The sequence below is a fragment of the Peromyscus leucopus genome, chromosome 7 (assembly GCF_004664715.2).
Source record: "Peromyscus leucopus breed LL Stock chromosome 7, UCI_PerLeu_2.1, whole genome shotgun sequence".
In the NCBI taxonomy this organism is placed as follows: Eukaryota; Metazoa; Chordata; class Mammalia; order Rodentia; family Cricetidae; genus Peromyscus; species Peromyscus leucopus.
Genome location: NC_051069.1, coordinates 40,311,987 through 40,331,437, shown reverse-complemented (window position 1 = coordinate 40,331,437; position 19,451 = coordinate 40,311,987). Strand labels below are relative to the sequence as shown.

The 19,451-nt window shown below is 44.8% G+C and overlaps 1 protein-coding gene across 1 annotated transcript in view; it reads left to right on the top strand.

The window, feature by feature from the left end:
• The window catches only part of Arhgap32 (Rho GTPase activating protein 32), a 234,977-nt gene extending 215,801 nt beyond the window's left edge, over positions 1-19,176 (top strand). The window contains 12 exon segments of the mRNA XM_028879075.2: positions 642-744; positions 1,426-1,570; positions 1,976-2,058; positions 3,101-3,208; positions 3,480-3,625; positions 4,365-4,560; positions 6,060-6,205; positions 8,322-8,393; positions 9,484-10,362; positions 11,032-12,023; positions 13,312-14,763; positions 14,765-19,176. Coding sequence (XP_028734908.1) covers positions 642-744; positions 1,426-1,570; positions 1,976-2,058; positions 3,101-3,208; positions 3,480-3,625; positions 4,365-4,560; positions 6,060-6,205; positions 8,322-8,393; positions 9,484-10,362; positions 11,032-12,023; positions 13,312-14,763; positions 14,765-15,562 — 5,120 coding nt within the window. The 3' untranslated portion in view covers positions 15,563-19,176.
• The last annotated feature ends 275 nt before the right edge of the window (positions 19,177-19,451 follow it).

Here is a 19,451-nt window from a genome sequence, read left to right as displayed (position 1 = left end):
TCATTTACCACAGGGTGTTTTTCCTTTAGTATAGTATTTCTTTACAGAAATGTCCCCTTAATTATTGCTTGTCAAAGATTTTCACAGACACTATCAAATGACCAGTTAAGAAGTCTGTGTGCTGATTAATTTGCATTACAAAATAAAGAATGCTAATTCTTAGCCATTGTAAAAATTTAAATGGTTATAGAAGTTTATCACATAAGTTTCAAACTTTTGTTTTAGTCCATATGCCTGAAGTAGCTATCCCTTCACATTGAGAGGTAAAAGAAACATAATAGGAGTGTTACAGTAATTACGTTGTTGGGGCAAGTGCTTAACTTGGTAAAATCATTTACTGTGGGTATTATTTGAGTGAACCGCTGTCTGTTTATTTAGTCTGTAGTTGTGAGGGGGTTAAACACTTAATCTAAATGAGTCTGTGGTTGGAGACTGTCTGAACCATGTATAAACAGCCAGGCTTGGTGTGGCTAGGTTTAGGTATGAGATTTTATAAACAGATCCTCTTCTTTTTTTATAATAGACTAATTAATTTGCTCTTTGGTTTATGAATTTTATTTTGCTTATGAAAACTAAGATGATTTGGCTGACACTTTGGTTACACTGAATAACCACAATAATCTGTCTTTAAAATTTTTTAGTGCCCCAGGTTCTTCAAAGCTGCACAGCATTCATCGAGAGATATGGCATCGTGGATGGCATATATCGTCTCTCAGGAGTTGCCTCCAATATCCAGAGACTTCGGTAAAACTCTGACATTTTCTTTTTTCATATTTAATTCAGCAAATTAAAATTATTTAAAAAAACAGTAACATTGGTAACCATAGTTACCAATAACATGGTTGAGATAAACTAGGAAAGAATATCCATATTATTCTCATCTAAATGACATTTCATTATCTGTAGTGTCCCAGAACTGTGCACACTAACCTCCTCAGTACTTCAGTACCATTTTATCTCTTTAAAATGTTGAAAGAAGGCCGGTGATTTGGCTCAGCTGGTAAAGGCACTTGCTGCTGAGCACTGAGTTCTAAGCTGGAGCCTGCATGGAGGAAGGAGAGACTGCATTCCCAAATTGTCTTCTGTACACGTGTGCCTTAGCGTGGGTGTCAAAATCCAAATGTAATATATGAACTATGATGATTTGAAGAAAGTAGCAAGTCTCTGAGGTAAAGAGAACCTTTGGGGCAGAGGTTATTTCTCTTTATTATTAAATATGTGTCCTTGATTTCCACATGGATAGCTGACAAAAGATAATCTCTTGCTACTGTTGAAGTTCAAATACTGGTTTGTTACATGTAATAATTGGAGGAAACAGCAGCTCTGAAATAGAGGTGAACATTTTGGGTACTTGCATTGTGTGCTGTGGTGTATATTTTCTTTGCTTCATTAAAGTAACCCTCTCTTATCTCTTGTCTGGGCTAGTCATGAATTTGATTCTGAACATGTCCCCGACCTGACGAAAGAACCTTACGTTCAAGACATCCATTCTGTGGGCTCCCTCTGTAAGCTGTACTTCCGAGAGCTCCCAAACCCTCTGCTTACCTACCAGCTGTATGAGAAATTCTCTGTGAGTACTAGATACACCATCTCAAAGTCTCTGTGTAGTTTTGCTGTATTTTTATTCAAAATGTGTTTTGGTTTAATCTCCTGTGAGAATTAATTTTGTGCTTTAAAAAAAAAAAAAGACCACAAAACAAAAAATCAAAAACCTCTTTGAACAAGTGTCTTTGAAGTTTTCACAGTGCTGTCCTTTCATTTCTGGCTTTGAGCCACTAGCTTAGCATGTGTGCCATTTCGAACCCTCACACTTTGTAACAGTGGCAACAGAGTGCCAGCGTGTGGGAGCAGTGTGCCCTCTTGATGCTGTGTTTTTACCGTAACTTGTAGATCAGTCTCAGAGTGAGATTGAAAGTCGGGAACTCTCATTTGGACAAGCAAAACTAACTGTGTTGTTGGGTTGTGTCTGTTACAGGATGCCGTTTCAGCAGCAACAGATGAAGAGCGATTGATAAAAATCCATGATGTCATCCAGCAGCTCCCCCCACCACACTACAGGTAAGTCGTGACCTGGCTGATGGATACTAGGAGCCAGAGAAGTACATGTTGGGCACAACTGGATCTCTGGCGGCTCATAGATAAATTACTATTTGCTGTGGATATCACTCTATGTAAATAAAACACTGATGGCCAATGACCAGGCAGGAGTAGGTGGACAAGGAGAGAGGAGAATTCTGGAAGCGAAGGCTGGAGAGACACACTGCAGCCACCGCCAGGAGAAGCAACATGTAGACTCTGGTAAGCCACCAGCCATGTGGCAAGGTATAGATTTATAGAAATGGGTTAATTTAAGATAAAAGAACAGTTAGCAAGAAGCCTGCCACGGCCATACAGTTTATAAGTGATATAAGCGTCTGAGTGATTATTTATAAGTGGATTGTGGACTGCGGGGCTTGGGGAACCTGGAGAGAAGCCCTCCAGCTACACTATTTCTAATAATAGGAACTATAGTTCTGTCTCTTGGCCACTGTCTTAGTGATTTTAATCTCTGTTATAGTTAGGGATCCAGAGATGCTGTAATGGCTGATAGGTAGTGTACATGGAGTGTGTGGGTGGTGTGGGTGTGGGTGTGTGTCTAGTTTAATAAGTTGATCATGTTTTATTTTGAAAAGTATTGTGTTTGGTTACGTAATCTCAGTATGCATAGACTTGTTTAAATAAATAAGATGAACAAGGACATTACTTACAGCTGAGGGGGTCCCTCACTGTGAACGCACGTCAGCTGCCCAGGTCCTGTTCCTGGTGCTGCTGGAACTGCTCAGGCCACCTTTAGTCTGTAATGCCTTGTTTTTATGCTTTGAGATGTTTAGACCCTTGCCTTTTAGTTCTCTGCTAAAAGTAGACTAGCATAACTTCAAAGTGTCATTTGGTGTGGAAATTTCATTTGAATGATGTTTAAACTTAGTAAGTCACCAAAGAAGTGTGTGTGTGTGCGCTCACACGCTGTTTTCTATTCTGCTGTCAGAAAGTTACAGGCCAATGATCTCCACACTGCCATATAGTGTCTATTTCAGTTAGCATGTTGTATTTCATTTTCCAGAACACTGGAGTTCCTGATGAGACACTTGTCTCTTCTAGCAGACTATTGTTCCATCACCAATATGCATGCAAAAAACCTTGCCATTGTCTGGGCACCAAACCTCCTGAGGTAATTTATATTTTATTATGAACTTCAGAGAATGCATTCTCTTGAATTAAAAAAAGAAACTTTGTATCATTGTTATCAAAAAAAATTAACAAGTAAAGCAAACTGTTATTTTATTACCGTCTCTTTAAAGCAGCCTGTAGGCATTAGTTAAGGGACTGTAATGTAAAAGTATGGTTTCTTCCACTGGTGTCTCTAAAACCTCTGGGCTGAAGAATTGTGGGTTAGGAGACCTCCCTTCACAGTGCTGATGGGACTGTTATTGCCCCCACAGATCAAAGCAGATAGAGTCGGCCTGCTTCAGTGGGACAGCAGCTTTCATGGAAGTGAGAATTCAGTCTGTGGTTGTTGAGTTCATCCTCAATCATGTAGATGTGCTCTTCAGTGGCAAAATCAGCGCCGTCATGCAGGAAGGGGCAGGTATGACTCGGATGGCTTTTCCTCACTGCAGGAACAAGATTCTAAAGGAATGGAGGACTTTGCAGTTATCATGTCATCTAATGCTGTGTGACAGTGGTAGATGACAGCTGACTGCAGTCTGTTACAAACGCAACAAATTGACAATTACTCCATGTGTGTATAAGGAATACTATATACGGACTATTATAAATTCGTTATGCATCAACGCTATCTTGCCTCAGGGCTGGGGAGATGGTTCAGCAGTTAAGAGAACTGGCTCTTCTTCCAGAGTAACCCACACAGTGGCTCAAAACCATCTGCAACTCCAGTTCAAGGGGATCCAACACCCCCTTGAGGCTTCCATGGGTACTGCATGCCAATTAGTACATGGTCACATATAGGCAAAATGCCTATACAGAAAAGATAATTAAAAAGATGTTAAACATTGAAAAAAAAATCACCCTCCTTATTAGTATATATAAAAGTATGAGATTTAGCAGAAAAAGAAAAAAATCCTTCTAAAACTAAAAATGTTGAGTGATCACCTTTACCTGGTACCTTTTAAGAAGGGAAAATAGATGATTATAGAATTTCACTGTGCTCTGGAATGTCACCTTCTGTTTTTTATTAAATATAAAACACTGTGATATTTGTCATTGAGAGACCTTGAAGAGAAGTTGAAACGCTGTCACTCAGTGGAGAGTGAAGGTGGACAGAGTGATACACACAAACACTGACATTATTCCTATTCCTTCCGAAGCCTCTCTGTCGCGGCCCAAGTCCCTGCTGGTCTCTTCTCCGTCTACCAAGCTGCTGACGTTGGAGGAAGCCCAGGCAAGAACGCAGGCTCAGGTCACTTCTCCCATCGTGACTGAAAATAAGTACATCGAAGTAGGAGAGGGCCCTGCTGCCCTTCAAGGGAAGTTCCATACCATAATTGAGTTCCCACTTGAAAGGTAAAATACACTGAGTCTTATTTTAAAATATGGAGTCATAGCTATAGATAGTAGTTTGCTTTAAATTTCCTATTTTATTATTATATTAAAATCTGGGGCAGTTCTAGAAAAACATTTACTTGGATATAAATGATACCAAACCCTTTCTAAGGACTGATAAAAATTACTCTTGCAAAACTTTATAACGTAATGTGATATTTTTTTAAAGTTAGTTGTACACAGGAAATCATTAATAAAGTGATGCACATTCACTTTGTGGCATTGGCTTTTTTCTGTGAGAAATGTTATTTAGGAATTTAAAAAAAGTTGTGCTGACACAGCTTATTCAGAACGTAGTGAATGGGCAAGGACTTCTCTGACACTGGTTCCTTATCCAGCTCCAACAGACTCCTGACCTAACATCAGAGTCCCTGGGAACTGAGACCTAAGGCCCTCCTGCCCAGCTCAGATGCGCCTGGTCAGGAACGGGGCCTCCTGTGCAGTTCTCATGAGTGCAGGAGGCCCCCCCACAGCTGTGAACTCCACCCAGCACAAAGTTATAAACTTGCCTGAGGCTTTTGTTTTGTCCTTAGTTTTCAGTTGCGTCCCTCTGAGCTGACGCCCTCACTGCTAGATTCCCTAGGGAAACGCTAATCACAGGGTGTGAATCCCTTGCTAGGTCTGTAGGAAGATGAATGTGCAGGGCATTTTTTATGTGTCTGCTACCCTTCTGGCTTCTGCTCATGACTCTAAGGATCTTTTTTCCCTAGATGAGGTAACACGAATAAAACCTCAGAATTTGTTCTTTTCATTGTTGTGTGTTCTTCCACCTTCCTTTTCTTTCTGTGACTAAAAAGCAAGAAGCTGGTACATGGTATTACTTTATCATTCTTGAGTTAATCTTGAGCACCTTGCTTTCATGTTTTAGTCCTGATTTACTCAAAAATGTCTTTACTGGGTAGCAATTCACAAAGTAGACATTAGGATGTAGACATCTTTGGTCTCATGAAATCCTCATTTCCTCACACAATTTCACAGTATTAAGGAAATTAGTTTAACTTCTTAGGTCTTTATTAAATCAGCCTCTTGTGTGGTTGTCTGATTTTAAAGGGCATTCTAGCTCTACATAGGTAGTGGGCACACTGCCTGGCACTCCACATCTGTCAGATTCTTAAACCTCCTCCCATCTGCCCTTGTTCTCTCTGCTCATGTCAGCTTTTCTATACTGTTTTCTTTGTGGGGGCTTAATATCATTGTCTTATTTTCACTTTTTTTCAGATTGTGAGGTACAAGTGACCTTGGTGAAGCTGTTGCTCATGTGACTGTCCACATGTTTAGCTTCCATGTTATTCAGGACTGCACTGTACAGTGCACCACAGGGAAGGGGGAAGGCTTGTTTATTGTTCCCATTGGGCCTACCAGGCTATTGTGTTCTTTCTACCAGCTGTCCATTTCTTGTTCTGTAGGAAAAACAGAGCCCCAGTTATGTTAATACTGACAAACTGTTTTCTGTGTTGCAGAAAGAGGCCTCAGAATAAGATGAAAAAGTCTCCTGTGGGCAGCTGGCGCTCCTTTTTCAATCTGGGGAAGTCATCTTCGGTCTCTAAACGCAAGCTGCAGCGTAATGAGAGTGAGCCCTCGGAGATGAAGGCCATGGCTTTGAAAGGTGAGCACTCTGCCACCCTGTCCTGCTGCAGCAGACGGCCTGGGGGCTCTGGGCACCTGCTGCTGTCTTCGTGGCTGCCTCCTCTGGGTGTTCCCTCCCCATGCCATCACGACACACCTCACTGTAAAGTGTGCACCGCTGTATGGCACAGGTGAATTGTCTTCGGGTCTGATTATCACCAGCTCGTAAGAGAATATAAATTATGTACAGAAGAACTCAATTTCTTAAGAAATTGTACAGATTTTACACACACACACACACACACACAACACACACACACACACACATTAAAAATTAATAGTGCATTTATGACATTGCTCATTATAGCATAGCTTATATGCTGCAGGTAATATGCAAATACTGCTGTTATGTTCTTGTTTTGATTTCAATTTTACAGATTTAAAATTTATAAACCTTTTTAGCATACTTTTCAGATTTATAACTATAGGAACCAATGACATTCTCTCTCTCCTAGGTAACTTGCTGATGGGAGTATTGTGTTCCATCAGATCTATTGAGTAAAATACTCTTTAAAAATAGTTTTAGAAACTTGTGCTCTAATAAGAACACCTTCTTAATCTAGAAAGAATAGTATCATTTTTCTGCTTAGGTACTGTTAGAAGTAATGTTCAGTTCATTTACAACATTCAGTTTGCAATCATGTATTACCCATATGTTAGATATTTTGATAGCAAACTATGCAGAAAGAAAACTAAGGTAGTGCCCTGCCTTAAGAGTCTAATTAGGAATCTGTATGAAAATGACTTTCAGTGTGCAGGCACAGCTGAAGTAGAATTCTGTTTGGCATCTTTGGCAGGCATTGTCAGTTCTTATGGGGGTGAGCTGGTAGTCAGGAATGTTAACTTTCAAAAATAATTAATGTTACATTATGTATGGATGTCTTGCCTGTATTTGTGTGTGTGCACTCCATGTGCCTGGTGCTCAGGGAGACCAGAGAGGGCGCTGGATTCCCTGGAACTGAAGTTACAGTTGGCAGTGAGCTGCCTGCCGTGTGGGTGCTAGGAATCCAACCCAAGTCTACTGAAGGGAATCAGTGCTCTTAACCACTGAACCAGCTCCCAGCCCCAAGAAAGGGAACTTTCAGCTTGGGTGTTGAGGAGGTGCAGTTCACCTGATCTTTAAGGGCACTAAGAATCCTGTTTCAGGAGGTGAAAGCGGGGTGGGAAGAGGGACAGGCTGAAGAAAAAGGATGTTTTAAGGACTGCAAGAGATGTTGTTGTCAAGAGGTGAGCAGGGAGAGCGGTCGCAGGGAACTTAAAGCACGTGCAGTTTGGAGTGCTTGCTACCAGCAGGTCAGCAGACATGGGAGGTTAGCAGGGAAGATGGATGCATACAGTTGAAATAACTGAGTTCCCTGAGGCTGCCAGTGTCAAGAATTACAGACTGAGACTGAAGCACAAAAGTGTGTGGAGACTCAGAGTCTGGCAGGTGTCAGCTCGACTGTGGTCACTCCTAAGTTCTCCAGGGAAGAGTCCTTCCTACCTCATCTATCCCCTCATGGCTCCTGACATCTCTTACCTTTAGGTAGCATCACTACAACCTCTGCCTACATCTTCGCAGGGCCTTCTTCTCCATTTCTCATTGTCCTGTATTTTCACAAGGGCAACATCATTGAGGATGGGGCCACTGTGAGATGTCCTCAGAGGGCTGGAGGAATGGCTCATTGGTCGAAAGCTCTTCTAAAGGATTAGTTCCTAGCACCCGTAATGAGCTTCGAGGGATCTATCACCCTCTTCGGACCTCCTACAGCACTGGCGTACAGATGCATACACTCACATGGACTCACATGAATAAAAATAAAACTTTTAAATACATTACCCAAGGTTATCAAGTTGGTCATCAGGAAACATACAAGAAAGAAGTGTTTTTTAGTTCACCTCTGTGTGCAAGTTCATAGGCTTTGGAAAATGGCTTGTTTTCACATGGGAAACAGAATAATGTAGCACTTTACATAATAAGGTGGTAAACTGAATATGACTGTCAAAATGGATAGTTAATCACACTTGGAAATACAAATTTAAGAAAAACACCAGCCCTTTAACTGCATAATCCTTAATAATCACAGGTTTGACATGATTTGGTTTTGATTATTTAGGTGGCAGAGCAGAAGGAACCCTCCGCTCAGCTAAAAGTGAGGAGTCTCTTACTTCTCTCCATGCAGTTGATGGTAAGACTAAAGTGTTCTGTGATGGGTGGCGTAAAAGGACATGTACATAGCAATGTTGTGAACGTGTGCTTAGTAAGAAGGCTGTGAAATACCATTTCCAGTAGTATTGGTATTTATTAAATTTGGTTCAGTTAAAACATGAATATTTTAATATGGTGAGATATTTCAGCATGAATGCTATTTATATCAAATGGCTGAAATGTTTGAAAAATGACAAACATTTATATTTGTCAATGCTTAAAAGCAATGTCACTATTTCCTTCCGACTTGGTATATGGGAACAGCTTTGAACCTCATTTGGTAATTGATGGTGGGTGATCTCCATTACTCAAGAGTCATTAGCAGTCTGGACATGACAACTTAAAATGAGTTTGCCTCCAAAGGGACCAAGATCTCCTGGCAGATATTGGAAGGAGATGTGGTTACAGCCCAAGTTGAAATTCAGAATCAAACTTTATGAAAGCAAGTGTCGTGCCTTGCCTGCCGTGCTGTGCTGCTGCTTGGGTCTGCTTGAGAAGTGAAAAGCCTGTTCTCATTAGAAATAAAGTAGTATTTTAAGAGTGAATGGAGTGCTTTTCAAACTACATGTAAATACTTCTTTATTAGGAAGAAATTTTTTTCTTTAAAAAGAAGTTTGGGTACCATAAGGATATTTTCCCCACAATAAACAACCTTTCTTTTACTGTTTTATACCCAAAGTGCTATTTTAAGTGATGACTTCTACTTATAAGTCATATATGAAGCCAGTGATAAAATAAGACACAAAGAAAGTGAAAAACTTGCCCAGCATCACGCCGAGAGTCAGTGGTGGATCAGTAATGCAATCCAAGAGTCCCTTGCCTTTCTCTTATCCAAGCTGTGGATCAATGCATTTTTTGCTGCTTATAGCACATGTTCCTGTTAATTTGGAAGTTCTCTTACCATAAATATGACTGATGTCTGTACACCCAGAGACAGTTTGTGGGAGAAAATTAAAAGTTGCATTCTCCTTATCCTATGCAATGCTACTGCTGTACTAGATAGGTGACTAGTCATGGTGTTGTGTGTCCTGTGACTTTCATGCTTTGACATTGTTGTCCATTTTTACTAGGTGATTCCAAGTTGTTCCGACCTAGAAGACCCAGATCGAGCAGTGATGCGCTCTCTGCCTCTTTCAATGGAGAAATGCTGGGGAACCGCTGCAATTCCTATGATAATCTGCCCCACGACAACGAGAGTGAAGAGGAAGTGGGCCTGCTCCACATTCCAGCTCTTGTGTCTCCTCATTCTGCTGAGGACGTTGACCTGAGTCCACCAGACATTGGAGTGGCCAGTCTGGATTTTGATCCCATGTCATTTCAATGTAGTCCTCCGAAAGCCGAGTCAGAGTGTCTGGAGAGTGGTGCTTCCTTTCTGGATTCATTAGGGTTTGCCAGGGATAAACCGAGCACCAGTAAGAAGGATGTAGAAGCAGGTGGTAGCCAGTCGCAGACTCCGGGCAGCACTGCCAGTTCTGAACCAGTGTCTCCAGTCCAGGAGAAACTGAGTCCCTTCTTCACCCTGGACTTGAGTCCAACCGAGGACAAGTCTTCTAAGCCATCTTCGTTTACGGAAAAGGTCGTTTATGCTTTCTCTCCGAAGATCGGACGGAAGCTTAGCAAATCTCCTTCCATAAACATATCGGAGCCCATTTCAGTGACTCTTCCAGCTCGGGTGTCCGAAGTCATTGGCACCGTCTCCAGCACTGTCGCTCAGAATGCGTCACCTCCATCTTGGGACAAAAGTGTGGACAAAAGAGATGTCTTAAATAGCTCCCCCACCCAGATAGGAAAGATGAAAGAAAGTAAGAGAGAGGCACAGGAAGGATGTGAGCCTGAAGTGCAGCCCCTGGAGCAGGGGGCAGCTGAAGAAGTAGAGTTCCCAGGGAAGGAGGAGCTGCCTGTCCCGAGCAGTCAGAGCAAGGCTGTACCTGCTGGACAGAGCCAGACAGGTACCGTGTGTTCTCCTCCATTCCTTCTCTAAGTTAAGAGGGGTCTTCCGTCCTGTGTGCCACCTGTGCCTTCTAAGAGAAAGCCTTCTCCACAGCTAGGCTAGAATCAAAGAGAAGCTTTGTCTGAATGGTGCTGAGGGTTCAACGCCCTAAACTAAAGCCAGTCGAACAGAACTCCCCAAGGGGCCCATGGTCCTGCTTCAGACTTCACAAAAGACCCCTTACCTCTCTGGACAGTCAGAATTCATGGATAATTTTTGCACAGCTTTGTAGCTCTTGATTCTCTTTTCTCTTTTAATACATATCGTATTATATAGCCTTACAAGTTAAGCTGCCAGTCTACGTCACCAATGTAAAACTGTTGTCAGTCTGTAAGCACTGGAAGCTTGTACCCTGAGTGGCCTTTTCTAAGTCAGGCGGGGCCCGCTTCCCCTCCACCCCAGGTGTAGCAGTTGGAGAGGAGTCTGCACCCGTTAGTCACTGCATTAGTTTTCCTTTCGAACCCTGTGTGTTCTCGCCAGCATTTGCATGTGGGATAGAAGATCACCGAGTGCCATTTTGAAATATGGAAGGCACCTGTTTTGAGTGATCACATGGGGAGTTGGCTTTCCGTGTAGGGTAACGTAAGCTACCTTTTCATTCTAATTTTTTTTCCCAATTTCCCACTAGGAGCAGTTACCCATGACCCCCCTCAAGATCCCGTTCCTGTCAGTTCAGTCTCTCTTATCCCACCACCACCGCCTCCGAAAAATGTCGCCCGAATGTTGGCACTAGCCTTAGCTGAGTCCGCACAGCAAGCCTCCTCATCTCAGACACTGAAGAGACCAGGGGCTGCTTCCCAGGCTGGGTGTCCTAGCTATGGAGACATGGCAGTGCTTACAGCGGAAGAGAAACTGCCTGGTTCTTACTCTAGCATTACTCTAGATAAAACCTGTTTCCAAACGGACCGACCAGCAGAGCAGTTCCACCTGCAGCTCAATGGACTCGGAAATTGTGACCAGCCTCTCCCAGGGACAGCAGCTATGGGAGACCCCACCCATTCCAACACAGCTGACTCTGGGGAGCAGCTCCACCAAGTAGACTTAATAGGGAATCCGCTCCAACGAAACCAGTTATCTGGGGACCCAGAAAAGGCTAGCAGCACGTCAGCTCCCTTAACAGACTCCGGGAAGTCTGATGATCATGGACGTCTCCCCGAAGACCAGGCTGGGAAGCCTAGCAAGCCCACTGTCTCCTTTGTGGAGCAGGACCAGGCTCCACTTCACCTCCCCAGTGGAGGTCAGGCCCCCCCTTCTCTTGGTACCGGTGTGGATAAACCCCATCCTTCCTCAGAACTTGCAGACAGATTCCCCATGCCTTCTACTCTGCCTAGGGACAAAAGCCACCCTCTTTCTGGGTCCCCCGAAGAGAATGCCAGCACAGCCACTGTAGCTTTTATGACAGCAACTCCAGCAAGAGGCGACACAAGCGCCAGCGACACCAGCAGGGTCGTCACGGCTGAACAGCCCGCCGCTGCTGACTTTGTGGCTGCCACCCTTCAGCGCGCTCACAGAACTAACCGTCCCCTCCCCCCACCTCCTTCCCAGAGGCCAGCAGAGCAACCACCAGCCTTGGGGCAGGTACAAGAAGCACCAAGTGTAGGACTGAATAATTGCCACAAGGTAAGACAGAGAGGAAGTCAGAAAGCGATAGATTTTTTCCAAAGGTATGTTGTTTTTCAGTGCGATGTGTTACCTCGGAGTGAGATATGTTTCAGTCAAGGGCCAGGTTCCTGTGAGCTAGCCGCCATTTGAAGTCAGCTCTGCCTAACCTGGTTACTGGCTCTGCCGTAAAGACACAGCAGTTCTGGTGACCCCAGCTTAACCCTCCTTGTAGCTTTGCCCTCCTGAAGCATGGAGTTCCTTCCCAGTGAGATCCTGGCAGAGTGAACAAAGGGAGCCCCAGATGTCGGGCCTGAGATGGTGGTTCCTTTTCCACCTCCATCACTGACTGGCTGTGACTGAGTGAGTCACTTACCACCCTGTGGCAGCCCTCCTCATCTGTACATTCGGGGTACTGCATTTCAGTGTGTCTGTAGGAGTCGTTCTTCTGGGCTCTCCAGAAGTATAAGGAACGACAATACCTTGGAACCTTTGTGTGTTTTGTTTGTTTGTTATTTTCAACCATAACCAGTAACCAGCTATGTTCGCAGTGAAATATCTGCTTTGGTAGGGAATATTAGATACAGAAGACCAAGTTCTTTTTTTTTTTTTTTTTTTCTAATTTTTCCTTTAAAAAACAAAAAAAACTACAAGAGTGCTACAGGTTTTATGATCACCTTAAACTAAAAGGAGTTAAAATTCTAGTCCTTCCTGGAGGATGTTGTTTGTAGCACCTGCTTCTCAGGGGCATTTGATGTGTGTACCCACAAACAAGATGGGCAGAAAGAAGAGCAGTGACCTCTGGCTTGCTGCCACCCCAGACAAGCACTTTATAGCTCTTCCCTGTACTGGGAGGTTTAAAACTGCTCTCTGAGTGGAGCTGACTCCCTCTGAAACTCCTTCCAGCCGATAAAAATCAACTGTTTTTCATTTTTAAAAACCTTCTGGTCTTGAGACTGAGCTTAGACCAATAGGCAGGATGTTTATTTTTAAGCCTAGCTCTGTTGTTCGTCTGATCCCGTGTTTGGGTCCACACGTTAGATCCCACTGCAGGCAACCTCTCCTCACATTGAAAGCCTTGCATGAGTTAGAAACCACTGCGCGTTTCCCCACAGGCGGAACTGTTCCGTGTGGCCACACAGATGCTCTTCCTAGCCACGGGGTCAGGTCCAGTGTGACTGCAGAGCTTGGGAACGTTCGAGCTGCCACCTAGATAGCCTGGGTTTGCACATTAAAAGCATTTGGCTCCGTGGTGGGGGGTGGGCGTGTTAAACAGCAGCGGACTCTCAACATCACTGTCTTTCAGCAGGTCCAGGGAGCAGCTCCAGCTCCAGAGAGGCCACCTGAGCCTCCAACCATGGGTGATCCTGCGTCCATCTTTATCTGCGACGGCAGTGCAGCTGCCCAGTGTCCCATGGCTGCTTCTGCTCCCCAGCCAGGACTGCCCGAGAAGGTGCGGGAAGGCACCAGGGCCCCACTGCTCCACCTGCGCGCCGAGTCTTTTCCTGGCCATTCCTGCGGCTTTGCCGCCCCGACTCCCCCAACAAGGACAGTGGAAAGCAAGATGGCTGCTGCCATGCACGCCACCACTGCAGATGCCAACAGCAGTTCAAATTACCACTCCTTTGTCCCATCGTCAGCCTCACTGGATGATGGATTGCCTCTGCCGCTCCCCATCTCACAGCCGAAGCACGCCTCTCAGAAGATGGCCTATTCCTCCTTTGCTAGACCTGATGTCACCACTGAGCCCTTTGGTCCAGAAAACTGTTTGCATTTCAATATGACTCCCAACTGCCAGTTCCGTCCCCAGAGCGTACCTCCACACCACAATAAGGTAGAGCCGCACCAGGTGTATGGCGCCCGATCAGAGCCACCAGCCTCCATGGGTCCTCGTTATAACACCTATGTGGCACCTGGAAGAAACATGTCTGGACACCACTCTAAACCGTGCAGCGGAGTTGAATATGTCTCTTCTCTGGGCTCTTCAGTTAGGAATGCTTGTTGCCCTGAAGACATTCTACCTTACCCCACCATCCGGAGGGTACAGTCCCTCCATGCACCCCCACCTTCCATGATCCGCTCTGTGCCCATTTCACGGACAGAAGTTCCCCCAGATGATGAACCAGTCTACTGCCCAAGGCCCGTCTACCAGTATAAGCCATATCAGTCCTCCCAGGCCCGCTCAGATTATCATGTAACTCAGCTTCAGCCTTACTTTGAGAATGGACGGGTCCACTACCGTTACAGTCCATACTCCAGCTCCTCGAGCTCCTATTACAGTCCCGACGGAGCCTTGTGTGATGTTGATGCCTACGGCACAGTCCAGCTGAGGCCCCTCCACCGCCTGTCCAATCGTGATTACGCTTTCTACAATCCAAGGCTACAAGGAAAGAACTTGTACAGTTATGCTGGTTTGCCTCCACGCCCGCGGGCCAACATGACGGGCTATTTCTCTGGTAATGACCATAATGTAGTCAACATGCCCCCCACTGCTGATGTAAAGCACACCTACGCCTCGTGGGACCTTGAGGACATGGAAAAGTACCGCATGCAGTCCATCCGGAGAGAGAGTCGGGCGCGACAAAAGGTCAAAGGGCCCGTCATGTCACAGTACGACAACATGACGCCAGCTGTGCAAGACGACTTGGGAGGGATCTATGTCATCCATCTGCGCAGTAAATCAGATCCTGGGAAAACTGGACTTCTCTCTGTGGCTGAGGGGAAAGAAAGGCGGCCCCCAGCCAAGGCTGTCAGTCCTGAGGGGGGATGACCGTTTCTACAGGAAGCACCCAGAGCCTGAATTCGACAGAGCCCACCATCATGGGGGGTATGGCAGCACACAGGTAGAAAAGCCATCCCTCCCACAGAAGCAAAGCAGCCTTAGGAACAGAAAGCTTCACGATATGGGTTGTAGCCTCCCAGAGCACAGGGCGCATCAGGAAGCAAGCCATAGGCAATTATGTGAATCAAAAAATGGACCGCCTTATCCCCAGGGAGCTGGCCAGTTAGATTATGGGCCCAAAGGGATGCCAGACACTTGTGAGCCAGGCAGCTACCATAACTCTGGAGGAAAATATGTCACGTCAGGGCAGGAGTCCCTAAGAATGAACCACAAGGAGGTGAGGCTCTCCAAAGATCTCGACCGGCCTCGAGCCAGGCACCCACCTGCCCCTGAGAAACACTCCAGAGACTGCTACAAGGAGGAGGAACACTTCACTCAGTCTATGGTCCCACCCCCCAAACCAGAGAGGAGTCACAGCCTAAAACTCCATCATACCCAGAACCTGGAGAGGGACCCCAGCGCGATATACCAGTACCCGACACACAGCAAGCGCCAGAGCAATATGACTGTCGTGTCCCAGTATGATAACCTGGAGGATTACCACTCCCTGCCCCAGCACCAGCGAGGAGGCTTTGGAGGGGGAGGCATGGGGGCCTATGTGCCCTCTGGCTTTGCCCATCCACAGAGCAGGACATACGCCACAGCATTGGGTCAGGGGGCCTTCCTGCCCACAGAGTTGTCCTTGCCACATGCTGACACGCAGATCCATGCAGAATGAGCCCCGGGAGCAATAGAGTTGAAGCAGCCTCTGCTGGACAGTGGACTGTTCTATTTTTTTCAATAACCAAAAAGATTTAAGGGAAAAAAAATGCTACAAAACCCCTGACCACATGAAAGAAGCATAATAAAAGTAAACAAGTCCCACCTTCCCCCTCCCACTCATTCCCGCCTCATCCATCCATAGGCTGTGTTGTTTGTCTTTGAAGGGATCTGGATGGTTGTGAAGTGCTGTGCCGAAAACCTAGTCAAGAGCTCTCACACAGACCCTACTCGCTGTACAGGGCTGATCTGTAAGACTAAGGACTGCCTTTAACTCATTGACTTTAACTTGGCCCTTCCTTAGCACTTGCTACCTAGTTCAGAGCAGTTTGCCTCTGTGTCCTGGTGGGCTCTGCATTTCCTATTGTGTCCCCACGCCCCAGTAGGGGGCCATGCAGCCTGCCCAGGTGGATCTCAGCTCTCTTTTGGCTTTCATTATCCCTGTCAGTGAAGGAGCCCAGTGTGCTAAACTAGAGAGAAAATCTCCCTGGTCCCTCAGCTGTGTCATGAGACTGCCAGCAGCATGGTTATTAAAGAGTGGAGGAGTTAGGATTGTAAGCATTCAGCAGCACATCACTGTGAAATAGCAAGTCCACGCTGAACCATATTCTTAGTCTGTCAGTGTGTACGCTCCTATCACTACAGAAACATGAGGAGCTGCTTTTAAAGTTCAGGTCCAAGGAACTTCCTTTGAAAGGAAATGAAGTTCTTATTGTCAGTGAACTCTGTCAGTGTCAGAAAACATCACTAGCGCTTTCAGTGTGCTGCCCACCTGCACATCCCACAAGATTCAGAAAGTTGTAGTACCGATAAAATAGTCACCCTGCTGGTTCTAAATCCAAAACATTCTCAGCAAGAAAAGACCAGCATGGTTTAGCTGGATAAATACAGTTTCTTAGGGATATAAATGTACATGTTATTCTATTTCTAACCTACAGTCCAGGTTCCCTGGGAATTTGTAAAGCCCCTACAAATCACTTCTTAGGAAACTCCATTGTTCATTGACCCTGAGGACACAGTCCCATCTCAGCAGCTGGCGTTCTGGGAGCCACGTGGTTTGGCTCACTTCTGTTGTGTGGTCACAGTCTTATTACATTTGTCATCTACACCAGCATTTCAGAATAGTTCTTTCTAACTCTCTAGACATGGTAAACATGTGAAATACCTGGGACTTCCTTTTGGAAGTTGCATTCCTTATTGGGCTTGGGACAGGGTACCTCTTTAGCCCAGCTTCCCTCTGTTTCCTAGGCCCATCCCACCCTTAGACAGCCAAGACTGGTAAGGCAGTCCCATGTTTAGAATGAGTTAGATTGGCATTTCATTCCATCAGTCATAATAATACTTGAGTTTTGTACATTTGTATCTTTTCATACTCTGTAGGCAACACCACCGGAGATTTCATTCCATTTACTAGATGGTGGCTGCTCCGGCTTTTTAGGATGGGATTATCTTTTATTTAGAGCAAAGGAAGAAATCTTTTAAAATCATGCTGCTGTTACTGCTGTGAAGTTGTGAAAGGTTAGATTTGTAGCAGTCTTTCTAATTGAGTCATATAATTGCATTTTAAGGCTTTATATTTAGAAGTAAAGTTTTAAGAACATGTTTATATTTGGAGATAGTCTGTAAGGCGTTCTTTGTTTCCCAGATTGACCAGAGGGATCCAGTGACGTCTGAAGTAGATACCTGGACCTACACACAAAGGTCTGTGGGAACTCAGGCATCTGCATCCAAAGTGCAGACCCAGCAGACACATAGAATGTCCCGAAACCCGATGGGTGCCTCGGCCTGGCACACAGATGTGTTGGCAGACCCTGTTTCCTTTTTCAACCCATGTCATCTTTTTTGTCACAGAGGCAACTTACTGCCTCTTGAAGAAAACACCAGCCCTGAATGTCATCCTTAGCAGCACAGATGGAGGGAGAGGCCAGTGTGACAGTGAGACAGGTGGCGTCAGTAGCTGCAGGCCCGGCCTGAAGGGAGGTGCTGGAAGGTCCAGACCAACTGAGATTTGTAGATTCGTTTGTCACACACATTGTTTACTCTTGCAACAAAAGTCTCTTTTATAAATACTAGGGTTAATTCCTTAGAACAATTTCTTTATTAATAACATTCTATGGGCTTGGAAATGTCAGGAAAATATTTTAACTATAGAATAATAATTCAGATTCTTGGTATAAGTGTGAAAACAAACTTTAGATAAAGTCTAAAGTTACTTACTGTATGTAGCAACAGCCTTAACTTTGGATTCAGCTATTTGAACGACTTTGCCCACATGTTTCTCTAACACTGCGGGGGCAGAAATTGGATGGCAAATCACTGTGAGCCAGGTTACCTCAGTGTCGTCCGCCTTGTGTGTGACTTCACAAACACAGGAACTGAATGTTATTTTCAAGCGTTGGCGTGGAGTGTTCTGGTCAAGGAGGAGGTGGAGCTGCCTTACACATTAAACAGAATCTCATCCCACTGGTACTTTTGCAGCCATGTCTCCAGATTTTATCTTTTTGGCAAAATTCCACAGTTTGGTCAGACTGAAGTAGATGTTCCTAGATAGCAGGCTAGGAGCTCAGCTAAAAGCTCCAGGGGCTTCGTGTTCTTACTAATAAATCTAATCTGAGCCTTATTTCTTACTGAATTCAGTTTCTTTTTAAGCATACACTCATGTATTTTACACGCTCGGTTTGGAGAAATCCCTGGGACAGTCCCCGGGCCAGGGCCTGCACATTTCTTATAATGGTAAAACATTTTTTAAGAGGGAGGGTCAGGTTAGAGAAATATTCCAAGACTAATTCTGTGCAGAGGAGGGACCACGAAGGTGAGTAGAGGCAGAGAGCCGGTTGTCAGTTTGGAAGCAGTAGTGAGTGTACGGAGAAGGGTCCTGTAAAGTCCATTTCTCTGCTCCAGTCCTGCTGGTCACCCATTCAGTATGTTGGCGAAGTGTCACCCGAGCAGAGAGTGCGGGAAAGTAATAAAGAAAGCTGAAGTATGTCAGAAAGTCACTTCCAAATGGTTAGAGGCATGTGATTGTCAGTACTGTGTATTATGGAAATGTCAAGAATGATGTATTTTAACGTGTGCAAGATAATGTTGGTGTGCACAGAGGGTCTTTTTCCTTATCCGATTAGTACTGTTAATGTTCAAAGAATTAAAAATGATTGTTTTACAGTTTAGATTCTGAGATAGCAAAACCTGATTTTCAACCATGACCTGCATGAGAGAAGCATCCTAGGAAGTCTTAGATCATACTTTTGAGTTCTTTAATTTATATAGTGTTTTTTATGTTTTAATATTTTTGTGAACTGGTGTAAATTGTTAATGCATATAAGCTTGTGTATTTTTGTAAATAGTTTTGTGATTTACTTCTTGCCCCCTGTGTAAATATTTACAGTCTCATTTCTTCCAAACTTATTTGAAACTGAGTTGTGGGTTTGGGGTTTTGTTTGTTTCCTTGTTTGGCGTGGGTGGGGGGGTGGGGGAGAAGGGGTTTTTGTACTTGAGATGGAGATATCTTGTGGTTTAAAGCAAATGTCCCGCTGAAAGCAGTTCCAATATCAACAGAATTATTTCAGGTTAAAACAGAGTTGTTGCGTATGTGTCTCCTTTCTGACTTACTATCAATTATGATGAAATAGAGGGGGTAGTTTACTGGGGTGTTTGGATGGGGTGTTGGCATCGCACTGCCTGTTGGGTTAGATGGTGTGTCAGTTGAGCTGCAGTGCGTTTCTGGCCGAGTTCCTCTTAGCTTAAACACCCATCTCTAGAGCACGGGCCTTCTGTCTGTTTTCAGAGGCTAAGCAGCTAGTGCCCTGGAGCTTCCCTGAGGGATCTGCTGTCTGCTGCTGCCTGGCACC